At 40.9% G+C, this 14,379-nt stretch overlaps 1 protein-coding gene across 2 annotated transcripts in view; it reads left to right on the plus strand.

Annotated features, from left to right (window-relative positions):
• Positions 1-13,939, plus strand: part of FNTA (farnesyltransferase, CAAX box, alpha) — a 64,263-nt gene extending 50,324 nt beyond the window's left edge. For both annotated transcript variants that reach the window (XM_029601156.1, XM_029601165.1), the window contains exons 8-9: positions 2,508-2,679; positions 12,870-13,939. In XM_029601156.1, the coding sequence (XP_029457016.1) occupies positions 2,508-2,679; positions 12,870-13,067 (370 nt within the window). In that variant the 3' untranslated portion in view covers positions 13,068-13,939. The remainder of the gene's footprint in view (positions 1-2,507; positions 2,680-12,869) is intronic.
• Positions 13,940-14,379: the final 440 nt, after the last annotated feature.

A 14,379-nucleotide genomic window follows, 5' to 3' on the forward strand; every position in this document is an offset into this window, starting at 1 on the left:
AGCCATACTAGCTTTGGTAGCTGTTTGGATTATTACAAAACTTGGTGGTAAAACACAGGACGGGGCATGGGTGAGGGATTAAGCATGGGACTTGTAAGAATCAAAAAGGAGACAATGCCTGGAATTGTCTATCAGCAGAGTTGATGGTGACCAGGACTCTAACATTTAGATGTACTTTGGATAAATATAGAGAGCAGTGGTAGGAACAGGGTTCAGAAGTTGGGTAAAAAAGTTACCAGAACTGCTGATATAATTGGGGAGTTTATATGCTCATCTACCCAAAATGGTGGAGAAATGGAGAGAAAGACACCTGAATGGGCCAATCAAGAGTTGGTAATGGAACGAGAGAGGCACAGATAGGAGGAGGGGTTAGGGGGTGAGGAAAGATAATGAACTATATACTGGAGACATTTATAGGAGATGTTTGAACTGTGTGCAGAAGCTGATGTAATAATTTGAGGGGTTACATGGTCAGATCACTAGAGGAAGATCAGGTACACAGCTGAATCTTGAATAGATTGTAGTGGGAGTAGATGGTTCAGTTAGAGACCCAAGAAGCAGGTTGCAGTAGTTGGTGATAAATGGGAAGCCAAGGGTTTTAGTAGTGTGTGCAGAAAGGAAGTGGTAAAATATGGTGGTGATATACAGAGCAGTGCTATCTTTCTGGGAAAAAATGTGCCAATACTCACAAGCAGGATGCTTTTTTAGGAGGGGCCCCAGGGAAATCAAGCAGATAGAAGAAAAAGGTGCTGATAAAACAGTACCAGCAAGTTAGGTGCTACCACCCAAGAAAGAGATCTAGGTGTCATAGTGGATAACACATTGAAATCATCGGCTCAGTGTGCTGCGGCATTCAAAAAAGCAAACAGAATGTTAGGAATTATTAGAAAGGGAATGGTGAATAAAACGGAAAATGTCATAATGCTTCTTTCGCTCCATGGTGAGACCCCACCTTGAATACTATGTACAATTCTGGTCGCCGCATCTCAAAAAAGATATTATTGCGATGGAGAAGGTACAGAGAAGGGCGACCAAAATGATAAGGGCAATGGAACAGCTCCCTTATGAGGAAAGACTAAAATGGTTAGGACTTTTCAGCTTGCAGAAGAGATGACTGAGGAGGGATATGATAGAGGTGTTTAAAATCATGAGATGTCTAGAATGGGTAGATGTGAATCGGTTATTTAGTCTTTCAGATAATAGAAAGACTAGGGGCCACTCCATGAAGTTAGCATGTGGCACATTTAAAATTAATTGGAGAAAGTTCTTTTTCACTCAACGCACAATTAAACTCTGGAATTTGTTGCTAGAGGATGTGGGTAGTGCAGTTAGTATAGCTGTGTTTAAAAAAGGATTGGATAACTTCTTGGAGGACAGAAGTCCATTGCCTGCTATTAATTAAGTTGACTTAGAAAATAGCCACTGCTATTACTAGCAACAGTAACATGGAATAGACTTAATTTTTGGGTACTTGCCAGGTTCTTATGGCCTGGATTGGCCACTATTGGAAACAGGATGCTGGGCTTGATGGACCCTTGGTCTGACCCAGTATGGCATGTTCTTATGGTATAGAGAGATGACAGGTTATAGCAGTGTCTGGATATGTGCATAGAGTGAAGATAATCCCTGGATTGTGGGCTGAGTGACAGTGATGGTGACTGTTATCCATGGAGAGAGAGATAGAAAGAGGTGGGAAGTAGGTTTGGGAGAAAAGATGAGTTCTTGATGGCCAATGTTAAGCAGATTCTCTGATTTTGGATCTGGATTTTGGATGTAAGTTGCAGTGCAGACAGGTATTGTAGATCTGGGAGGAGTCAGTATAAAGATGGTACTGACAGCCATGAGAGAAAATCGGAGCCCCAAGGGAATAACTCTAGAAAGAGAAGAGGGCCTATAAATGCTCCCTTCTGCTTAGCAATCCTGTATAAAGAAATTCCCTTTTGCAATAAAGAATTGAACATAAAGAAGGGGATCTATGTGATCTCAAAAGCTCATATATTAGAACATACTCTGATTATGTGTAGGTTGGTGCAGTAAAAGGTATCACAATCTACTAAGATTTCCAGTTTCTGTTTTTTGTTTTTTTTGAGTGGGGCAATTTAAATAATTATTTTGTTGTGAAGGGTGGATCTTGTTCCATGTTTTTCCCCCTCTTACTTTTCTTCAGAACCACAGTCTGGGTAACACAGGTAGTCTTGTTGGCCAAGGGCTGGAGTGGAAGTCTCCAACCCTGAATCTTTCAGCACTGCTCCTGTACCATAGGGTGCACCCTTTCTGCAGGAGTATATCCTCCCCTGAACATACTACTTCTGTAGTGTGAGGCAAAATATCTGATCCTGCTCGGTATCTACAGTAGGCAAGTTCATGTCATACTGTATCCCCCAATAGTAGTTAACCAGATTAAGAGCCAGTTTGCATTTAGACTATTCTGTTACATTGAAGTTGGGGCAACCCTTTTGTAATCTTAATAACAAAATAAGTCTAAAATGCCACATGTTTGTTTTTAGGATTCTGCAGGATCGTGGCTTGTCGCAGTTTCCTAACCTTTTAGAGCAAATTCTGGAATTGCAGCAGCTGCACAATTCTCCCTACTTGATTGCATTCCTTGTGGACATATATGAAGACATGCTGGAAAATGAATGTGAAGACAAGGAGGCAACGCTCAACCAAGGCTTGGAGGTGAGTCCTGCTGCATGAGTAAACTCTTTATTAAAGTGCATCTTAGAATTATGTCTCTTCCAGATTACCATAGTTGGCTCTCTTGGCAGTTGTTTTTCCTCATTGTTAACTTTATTCAAACTGAAAAAAATGTGGCAGCTTATTGATTTGAAGGTTAATACATGCAGCAGATTGTAAATTGCCAACCTAAAGACCTGAAGCCTATATTCATGGAGGCCCTTTCATCCAAAGAGTATCTCTGAACATAAGAAATTCCCATACTGGGTCAGACCCCAAGGGTCCATCAAGCCCAACATCCTGTTTCCAACAGTGGCCAATCCAGGCTGCAAGTACCCAAACACTAAATAGATCCCATGCTACTGATGCTAGTAATAGCAGAGGTAATTCCCTAAGTCAACTTGATTAATAGCAGTTAATGGACTTCTCTTATCCAAACCTTTTTTGAACCCAGCTACACTAACTGCAGTAACCACATTCTCTGGCAACAAATTCCAGAGCTTAATTGTATGTTGAGTGAAAAAGAATTTTCTCTAATTAGTTTTAAATGTGCTGCTTGTTAACTTCATGGAGTGCCCCCTAGTCCTATTATTCAAAAGAGTAAATAACCGATTCACATTTACCCGTTCTAGATTTACAGCTTAATTCTTCAGGAACACATATTTAACTGTCTGGGGTGAGTGGCTTGACAGAACATTTGTTATTATTTATTTATTTGTTATTTCTGGTGGATGGACTGTGTGAAACCATCTAAAGAGGAATAGGAACCTGATCATCATTAAATATAGGTGGATAAAATGAGGCCAGAGAGATAGTAAATTGATAGTTTGTGATGAGGGAGATTTAAATATGTGCCAGAGGACATGCCAGAATCATGTCTTCTCCCTAATTTGTCTGAAATATAGGGCACCAGGGAGTCATGCCAGTGTCGGGGAAAAGGACTATAACATGAAATTCAGTGGGTCTCAAATTAAGGATATAAATATAGTTTTAAAAGTTTACACTGCAGTAGTTTAAACTTTCAAATAATAAATATGGCCTGCAGGTGTGAGCTCGGCCTCCTCACCCCATCCCTTCTGAGAAGTGCCTGCTTCCTGAGCTGGCCAATGGTGATCCAGCTTGTCCCCAACATGGGGAAATGGTGAAATCTTAGCACAGAACTATAATACTTGCAACAGATCAACAGAGGCCCTCGCACCCTCACCAACAAACTGGAAATTCAGAAAGCTTCATCTGCAAATGCTGGAGGGGAATAAGAAGATTAGAATTATAATCTTATACAGCATGTCCCTAAATTTTAATGCATAGTGACTACTATTGAGTTATCTGGAAATATGGAATCTCCCAAGTTATCATTCTCATAAATTAGAGTATTTAAGGACAAAAGAATCTGATAGATGCTCAGGAGTTGGATGGCCATTGGATCTGGTGTCCATACATTATTCTAATAGATTAAGCATCCTAGTAAAACTCATAGTGGAAGATTTTGATCTTTAAAAAAATGTAGTATTTCATTGTTAAATAAACTTGTAGTTGTTTTATATTGCTGTCCTTAAATTGCAAACACAATTGCAAGTCTCCATAAGAAAACAGCACAGTATTTTTCCATTGATAAGCAGACTGAATTAGCCATGCTCTTTGGGTGACATCGTTTGGTGTCACAGGGTTGGAGCTATCTCTCCAAGATTGCAGAGTTTTCCCTGCAAGTCTCCTCAGTTTCTCTTTTTTTCCGTGCTCCTAATGGTTGTGCAGATGCATGTCTGTTATTTTTTTCCTCCTCATCTTTCCTTATTTATTATTTATTTATTTATTTTTGGTTTTTATATACCGGAAGTTCCTGTATACAATACATATCACTCTGGTTCACAAATAACAGTGATAACTGTCGCCGGGGAGGCGGTTTACATGGAACATATCGAATAAAATGAACAGATAATCTATAATAAAGTACAATCTAATTTGAAACAACTGAAATCAACTTAGAAAATAACTTGGAACATATAACTGACATTACTTTATTGCTGTAAGACAAGGCTAGATGTTTGTTCTTCTTGCTTTTAGCTCTCTGGGAAAGCTTGTTGAAGCCCAAGAACAACACTTTTCAGTGCTAACGTCCCGCAAGATACCAGAATTTAAATATTGCCAGCGTGGCCACATTATGTCCATCACTGATATGCATAATTGTTATTTATGCCTTGGGCCTGATCATGACCAGGCCTACTGCTGGGACTGTGGCTGGATATCTCCTCGCACAAGAAGGACATCATCTATAGGCCCGTTGAATACCGCCACTAAAAAGAGCCAGATGGGTAAAAGTCCCAGCATGCTCCAATTAAAAGCATTACAGCCATCAGGCACACTTAAGAAATCTGCCGAAAAACAGAATGCAGAGGAGCCGTGACTTAAGATTTGTATCCCATACGGCGCTGGGGTATGCAACGCGCAGGAAGCACGCCGCAAAAAAGTCATTTCAACTGAAGTAGTCGGCTCATATAGTGCATGACGCGACTGCCACAGATCAATGCTCAACACATCGCCTCATAACGCAACGACACACCAGCCCACCTTAACGGATACAAAGCTGGGATCTCTTGATGCACCTACCACGCAGTCAACACAAGGAAAAACTTACGGCTGACGCATGAGGCAAATTATCCAAAACCTAAGGCTGTCTCACCTAAAAATGCATATACTGTCTAAAGAAGGAGAAAGAGGAGCACTAATAATCAGACTCCCTTCAGATTTAATAACGTTTGATTTTTCTGGAGTCAAATTCTTCGGACCCAGAGGATGTGGGGGTGTCTCCAGTTCAAGTACAGTCTACGGCCTCTTCCGCATCATCTGTCTGGAAAGAGAATCCACTCCCAAGTCTCTCTTCCCGCGCACATAAACAGCATTGTTCTCCTCTGAAGCAAGAACCTTTTGGAGAAGAGATCCAAAGCTCTCATTCCAGAACCTCTGTCATCAAAGCATGTAAGAACTCCATCTTGTTAGCAGCTGTGGCACCACTGAGGAATCGCAATGGAAAACCACCTTCTCCTTGGAACCCTTCCCAGATACAGACATAATTCAGTTAGAAGAAAGACATCCTATAGCCCAAGGCACAACAGCCTCCCAGGCAATGGACCAGATTACGGACATATTAAAAACTTTCTTCACTTCTCTGGCTACCAAGGATCATTCGGAACTGCATCAGCCGGTGAGCCCTTCTGAAGGGGGGATCTCCCCACTTCAAGAGTATCCTCCTTCTCCAGTGGAGGGGGATAGTAATATCTCAGACCTAGGTACACAACCTATCCCACAATTCTCATCAGAACCAGATGATCACCCACAGGAGTCACCACAGACTTCACTGGGTAATTCCATTGGATCCACCAGAGGAGCCACCAGAGCCCTTTTCACCAACTGAGGATTAAACTTACCCAAAATTTTAGAAAAAATGGATATGATGCTAATCATGGAAAATGCTAAATTCCAGATCCAAGGTGCTCGGTATTTTTTCTTTTTTTTTTTGAAAATTTTAGAGGTTCCAATGGAACCAACAGCCTTACAGACCCATTCACTGCTAGACTCGGTGATGAACAAAACCTGGGAGTCCCCCTATTCAGGATTACCAGTCTCCCAGAAATTAGATCTGAAATTCCAGATGAGAGATTCTTCTTGCTATGAGGTAGTACAACTCCAGCACGCCTCAGAAGTGGTGGAGTCTGAGATGAAGAAATCAAGGCTCCACTCTAATATGCTCCTGGGCAAAGATGTCGGAATCTTTGACGACTTTGCCTGCAAGGTTTTTCAGAGTTCCATGCTCAACTAGAGAATTCAGCACCACCAGTTTTATATAACTCAGTACCTCTATGAATGTGTTCAGAACCTAAAGCCTTGTGTAAGGGCGGACACAGGTAAGTAGTTAACACCTCAACCTCTGATCAATTTGGAAGAGAGGTTAAGACATTTGTATCAGTATCTATGAATCCTTTGATATCTTGGCACGTGCATTCGCAGTGTCCATTGCTGCTTGTAGGATGGCCTGGTTGCGATCCAGCGCTATTAGAGGACATCCACGAAAAGCTATCAGACTTGCCTTGCAAGGATGACTGTCTCTTTGGTAACAAGTTGAGGGAAACTGTTTCTCAAATAAAGGAACAGAATGTAGCGGTACTATCTGGGATCAACAGAGTACTACCAAGAGATATTATTCAAGGAGGCCCTACAGGCAATACCAGCCTTATAGGTCTATATCCTACCAACCACCAGGACGACAAACCCAGCAGTCACAGGGGCAGAACCAGCAGCAGTACAGCCCAAAAGCCACAGCACTGTGTTTGAAGGGAGACTGGCCACAGCTACCTTCATATGTAGGGGACAGACTGATGTACTTTTTCAGGTCTGGTCAGCCATCACTTCAGACCAGTGGGTTTAGAGTATAATTTGTGTCATGGGACACAAATGTAGTCTTAGAGACTTAGGTTCCTGCCGTTTGTACTTCTGGAATAAACTTCTTTGAAGTACATAACTTGGAAGGTCATAAGAACATAAGAGATGCCATACTGAGTTCAGACCAAGGGTGGCCAATCCAAGTCACAAGTACCTGGCAAGTACCCAAACATAAAATAAAACTCAAGCTACTATTGCTTATTAATTAATAGTAGTTTATGGATTTTTCCTCTAGGAACTTATCAAACCTTTTTTAAACCCAGTTACACTAACTGTTGTAACCACATCCTCTGGCAATGAATTCCAGAGCTTAACTATGCATTGAGTGAAAAAGAATTTTCTTTGATTTGCTTTAAATGAGCTATTTGCTAACTTCATGGAGTATCCCCTAGTTGTTCTGTTATCTGAGAGAGTAAATAACTGACTTACATTAAGTTGTTCAAGTCCTTTCCTGATTTTGTAGACTTCCTATCATATCCCCCCTCAGTTGTCTTTCTCCAAACTAGATTTCAAGCAACTAGATTTCAAGCAACTCCCATCAATGCCACATCTAGTAGCACAGACATGGGATCTTTCACAGATTCCTTTTGTTGCAGCAGGAAGTAAAAGCTATACTTCAACAGCGGGCAATTCGCACACTGCCTCAATCACAGCTCAACAAGGGCTACTATTCCCAATACTTCCTCATCCTAAAAAAAGACTGGGGGGTTTTCATCCAACCTTGGACCTGCATTCTCTCACCAAATCCCTCAATAAGAACAAATTTCTAGATGACCTACCTAAAGTAAGGTCTACTGTTCATACAGCCCAATGATTTGGATATGTTCACTGAACCTAAAAGACGCGTTTACTCATGTACCTATTAGCGCTACCTGTGCTTCCAAGTAGACTCTAGTCATTACCAGTACAAAGTTCTCCCATTTGAACTCTTCTCTGGCCTGAGAATTTTTTCACAAAACTCTTACAGTAGCTGTGGCTCACTTACAGAAGAAGGGAATTCAAATTTTCCCATATCTGGGTGACTGGCTGATTGTCTTCCTGAACTTGAAAGATCTTTGAAAGCACATAACCAACACAATTTGGTGCTTCGAGAACCTGGGTTTTCTCATAAATTACGAAAAGTCCAATCTCGTTCCATCTCAGGTTCTCCAATTCATTGGAGCAAGGATCCATGCACTCCTTTGCAGAGCATGCCTGCCTAAGGACAGGGCTCAGGAGCTACGCTCGCATTGCCTCTAATTTCAACAATAAACGCATGTGATAGTATGCCGAGTTCTTGTTCTGCTGGGTCACATGGTAGGAGCGATGCATGTAATCCCTCACACCAGACTGCACATGCCGTGATTGCAATGGGGGTTAAAGGCCCAATGAGTGCTGTACAGATAACCCATGTCAAGGAGAGTGCAGATTACAACCTCTCTTGAAAAGGGATATATCTTGGTGGCTGACTCTATCAGTCGTGACAAAAGGGGCCCCTTTTGGATTCTGCCTCACCAATTAATAGTAATGGATACTTCAACGTGAGGGTGGAGAGCCCACTTGCTTCAGTTCAAAACACAGGGCTTGTGGTCTCCAAAAGGAAGCAATTTCCAGATCAACCTCTTAGAGTTGAGAACGATGAAGAATGCAATTCATACATTCATGCCAAAACTTCAGGGACAGTGTGCAATGATACATACAGACAATCAGGTAGCCATAAACAAGGAAGGAGGGTCCAGTTCTAGGACTCTGTGCAAGGAAGCTGTGCAGATTTTAGAGTGGGCAGAAATGCACTCTATCACCCTATGGGTGATCTACCTACCAGGGGTGGCAAATACGGTATCTGACAGATGAAGCAGGATTTTTCATTTCACAAATGGTCACTACACCAAGCAGTAACGGATGACCTATTCAGTCGCTTGGGACTTAATGGATAGACCTATTCGAATACAACACAAAACTGGAAAAGTTCTGCTCCATTTACCCCAGCTTTCAGAGGGTATCTCAGGACTCGTTCTTGATCCCTTCGTTGAGCGGCTTTCTCTACACATAGCCACCAGTTCCTCAGATATTTCAAACAGTCCAAAAATGCATCCAAGATGAATCAAACATGATTCCTATCACACCGATGTAGCTGAGACAATCTTGGTATGCCTATCTAGTACAACTTTCCAGTTATCCAGTAATACCACTGGGGGACAGTGTACATCTACTAACCCAGGAAGGGGGAACTTTACTCCATCTGATGCATTCCTCCCTTCAGCTGACAGCATGGAAATTGAATAGAAGGTTTAAGTATTTCCAGCTGCCGACATATATTCAAAACTGTGAGAAAGCCTTCTGCTAGGAGAAATTATGCCTCAGATGGAAAAGATTCTCTGAATAGTGTTATGCCAATAACATTGACCCTTTTATTGCAAACCGGAGTACTTAGTGAAATACCTTCATACTCTGTGTTAGGATTAGCAACATAATCCATACAGGTTCATCTAAATGCAATAGCTGCTTATCATACAGCAAAAGATAGGCCTTTCATTTCTACTCATCCTCTAGTATCTCACTTTATGAAAGTCCTCCTCCGGCTTCGCCCTCCAATCCAAACTCCAGTTCCATGGGACACAAATGTAGTCTTAGAGACTTAGGTTCCTGCCATTTGTACTTCTGGAATCAACTTCTTTGAAGCACATAACTTGGAAGGTCATAAGAACATAAGAGATGCCATACTGAGTTCAGACCAAGGGTGGCCAATCCAAGTCACAAGTACCTGGCAAGTACCCAAACATAAAATAAAACTCAAGCTACTATTGCTTATTAATTAATAGTAGTTTATGGATTTTTCCTCTAGGAACTTATCAAACCTTTTTTAAACCCAGTTACACTAACTGTTGTAACCACATCCTCTGGCAATGAATTCCAGAGCTTAACTATGCATTGAGTGAAAAAGAATTTTCTTTGATTTGCTTTAAATGAGCTATTTGCTAACTTCATGGAGTATCCCCTAGTTGTTCTGTTATCTGAGAGAGTAAATAACTGACTTACATTAAGTTCAAGTCCTTTCCTGATTTTGTAGACTTCCTATCATATCCCCCCTCAGTCGTCTTTCTCCAAACTGAACAGCCCTAACTTCCTTAGCCTTTTCTGATCACAATAACTTGAGTAAACTTCAAGTGCTGGTACTCTATTCCCCGTACTTACAATTAAACATAGAAATGACGGCAGAAGAAGACCAACGGCCCATCCAGTCTACTCAGCTAGCTTTCGCACTTTTTTTTTTCTCATACTTATCTGTTACTCTTGGCCCTTAGTAACCTTTTTGGTTCTGTTTCCCTTTCCCCCTCCATTAATGTAGAGAGCAGTGTTGGAACTGCAACTAAGTGAAATATCTAGCTTAATTAGTTAGGGATAGGAACTGCCTTTTCTATCATGACAAGGTCTTGCTTTGGACCCCATCCATCTTTCTTACTGATTCTTTTTCACTCATTGCTTAGTTAAGCTCTGGAATTCATTGCCAGGGGATGTGGTTACAACAGTTAGTGTAACTGGGTTTAAAAAAGGTTTGATAAGTTCCTAGAGGATAAATCCATAAACTGCTATTATGGTAACTAATAAGCTATAGTAGCTTGTGATCTGTCTAATGTTTGGGTACTTGCCAGGTACTTGTGACTTGGATTGACCACTGTTGGAAACAGGATACTGGGCTTGATGGAACCTTGGTCTGACCCAGTATGGCATGTTCTTATGTTCTCATGTAAAGTGGTCTTTGCAATCCATTTGAATCAATCCATCTCTCTATCCTTGTTTTTTCCAAAACCACATGAGAATGACAAAGGACATTGCACATGTTAGACTGCAAGTGAGCTTTGGCCTATTCCAAAAAAAGGACTCAGTCCATCAGGCGCCTGTTTGTTTGTTTGTCTTTTTTAATCCAAATGTGCCTGGTAAAGTGTGGCAAAGAGAACATTGTCAATTTGGATAACTCATTGTATTCAGTTCTGCTTTGCTGCTCCCTCTGCTAAACTGAAAGCTTCCATTAGAGCTCATCAGGTGAGAGCAACATCTGCCTCCACAACATTCTGATTCAGGATATTTGTAAAGCGGCTACATGGTCATCGATTCATACATTCACATACCATTATTGCTTCGACCAGCAGTCAGCATCAGACAGCTTGGTGGGATCAACAGCCTTATCCACATAATAAGGACTTGATGGGCTGTCCACAAGGAGGATGGGTTGCAAAAAAAAATAAGATGAGAGAGAAGAAATTTCTAATTGCAAGAAAGGATAAATAGAATTTGTTTTCACCCAGTCAAGGCAACCCTAAGTTTGGGACTCCCAGAGAGCATGGCTAATTCAGCCTGCTTATTGACAGAAAAAAGCAAGTTTGCTGACTCTAAACGGTGTTTTCTGTTGATTGCAGGATGATTTAGCCATGCAACCCTGCCCTCCTCCCTGGACAGCCATCTGTTACTGCATAAAATTGGCTTTATCATTAACTGAGGGGTCCTGCAAGGAACATGGGGGAAGAGACACACAACCAAAAAATCTCTGCAATCTTGGAGAGATAGCTCTGCCCCTGTGATGCCAAATGATGTCACCTAGAGAACATGGCTAAATCTTCAGTTTTATTCCTAAGGAGTCCACAGTTGAGACTTCTGTCATGAAAGAGCATTTAGGAAGGACTGAATGTTCCTGAGAGATTGCTTTACAATAACTCATTTTGTCCTGCTTCATTTTGTTAAAAAGGAGTAGAATTGAATGAAAGAGCTATGGGAAATACAGCAACAACTCCAAAAAGTACAAAGAATGGTTGCAAAAACCCTCTTGTACTAGTCAAATTATAGACTTGTAGAATCTATTAGTGTACAGAAGTTGTAATGATCCAAACTAGCAAGTAATTTACTCTGAACCTTTCCTGATATTAAAATCCAGAATAACTGCTTGACTGAATAAAATGGTTTTGTAGTTTAAAAGTTATAAAATCTTACCATACAGTGGACCCTTGACTTAGGAACTCAATTAGTTTGCGAGGGCTGGTTGTAACTCAAGTTGGTTGTAAGTAAAGACTATTTTTCCCGTAAGAAATAATGGAAATACCCATAATGTGTTCCGAACCTCCCAAAGCACCCCTTACCTAACCTTTTTATAATAATTAAAAAAAAAAAAAGTTTAACAATGTGTCTAATTTACCAGAAACACCAATTTTCCTAGTGTACTCACCAAAAATTTATAAAATGTGCCTAGCCTACCAGAAACAACAATTTCATGCTATCCTCACCATTCAAGTTAACATCTTTGGCTTGTAGAGCACATCTCTGGCCCCAAAACACTCATTTCCCCCTCCCAGCATACTCATTCCTCCCCTTCTGATACCTTGCTGTAGCCAGCTGAGTGCTACACTCCCTTTCTCTTCTGCTGCACAGAAGCTTCCTTGGTCACCAGTGATGCTATTGCTTGCTGCAATGCCATGCCGGGTCTGCCTATGTGCTCCTGTGAACATTTGCAGCTCTGGGTGCACCTGAGATGGACAGGTGTCATCAGCAGCAGCCAATCACTGCAACAGCAGAGCAGAAGTCCCACCCACCAAGCCCAGGAAAAAACGCCCAATTAGAAGCAACCGCACGCACAAGCAGATACACATGGCCTTGGCCGGCATTCAGGTTGTAACTCAAGATTTTGGTTGTAACCCAAGTTGTTCGTATGTCAGGCCAGTTGTAACTCGAGGGTCCACTGTATTTTTTAGATTTAAATTGTGTTTAGGATTTTTCCTTTTTCTTTTTAGTTATGTGAAATTCTTTCCAAAGAAAAGGACACAATAAGAAAGGAGTACTGGCGATACATTGGAAGATCCCTGCAAAAGAAATACAGTACGAGCACAGAAGTCGGAGAGACTTCTCCATCCTTAACAGAACAGCAGTTAGCAACCATTAGCAAATGGGCCAATATTATATTCCTCTTATTGATTTTTGTTTTTCAATAAACTGCAACTGCATGGTTTAAAGTTGGAGATGTGGAAATGTAATCATACTACATCACTATTCTGATTTCCACATTTTCTCAGACATCCTCTGCCTTGTGCTTTTGAAGGAGCAGCTTGTGGTTGGCAAAAAGCAATTAGTATTTTTGTGGAAAAGCTGAATGCTTACAGTTTGAACTGGACTGAAAAGATGCATGTGCACATGCTGAAACTGGTTTGGTTTTCATGATATCCACAATGAATAGCTATGAGACTTCTATGTATTCAGTTTAAAAAAATAAATAAAAAAATTAATGTGCAGATTTTGGTTACTTTGAAACCAGTCCAGTTTGAAGGCCTCAAGGACAGAGCTTGAGAACAACTGAATTAAGTATATCCTGGGGGAAGAACAAGGAGACTAGTTTAAAATAAATAAAAGGGAAGAATCCAATTTAAAAATATATATCTTAAAACAAAGTACCTAATTTATACAGTTCAGTCAATACAGATGTATCCCAGTGTTTAGTTGTCCAGCGCTGTCCTTTATCCTTCAATAATTTTCTGAATGCATTGTCAACATTGAACAGTGACCCATGGCACAAAGTTGTGCATCCTTTTAAAAGTGAGTCTCCAATGATGGATTGAACTTGTTTGAAGGCACTGGGCAGCCTATGTACCCTTAACCTTTTCCTCACAAAACTAGAAAAGTTAGACTGAATTATACTGATGCCTCCATTAGCTAAGCAGATAATGTGGTTGTTGCCTTATGCTAGAACTGCTATGACAATGCAGTAACAGTTGTAACCAGATAATGGAAGGAGTTTGTATAATAAAATTAAAGGGATATTCTAAGCACTTTCCTCTTACAAACAATAAACATTCACTTTTTAACTAAAGTTAATTGTTGCCTTTCTTTAACTGCATTGCTTGAGCCCAGAAGAGATTAGGTTGTAAACCAGATCTGTGGTGGTGGTGTTTGGTATAGGTACATATAAGCACCTGCTGACCAAGCAGCCTTCTAACCCAGTAGGGAAAACAATAGATGAGCAATGCCCACAATCCTGAGCAGCTTTATATTCCATATATTCTGTGCAGAACTGTAACAAGGCACACAGGGAGTACAAAGAATTCAGCGATGACTTTCCTGCTGCTGTAAACTGGAATCTCTACTTGCAGGACCCATGGCTATATCTGCAGTTGCATATACCAGGCACACTGTTGTCTCAAATCTATATCAGACTGGATGCCCATGGAGACCAGATTAACAGTATTCTTGGTCTAATAGTGTTATAGTTAGCAGCTGTTAGACTGTATATTATTGGTTTCTTCAGTAAGC

This window comes from Rhinatrema bivittatum, chromosome 1 (genome assembly GCF_901001135.1).
Source record: "Rhinatrema bivittatum chromosome 1, aRhiBiv1.1, whole genome shotgun sequence".
NCBI classification, from domain to species: Eukaryota; Metazoa; Chordata; class Amphibia; order Gymnophiona; family Rhinatrematidae; genus Rhinatrema; species Rhinatrema bivittatum.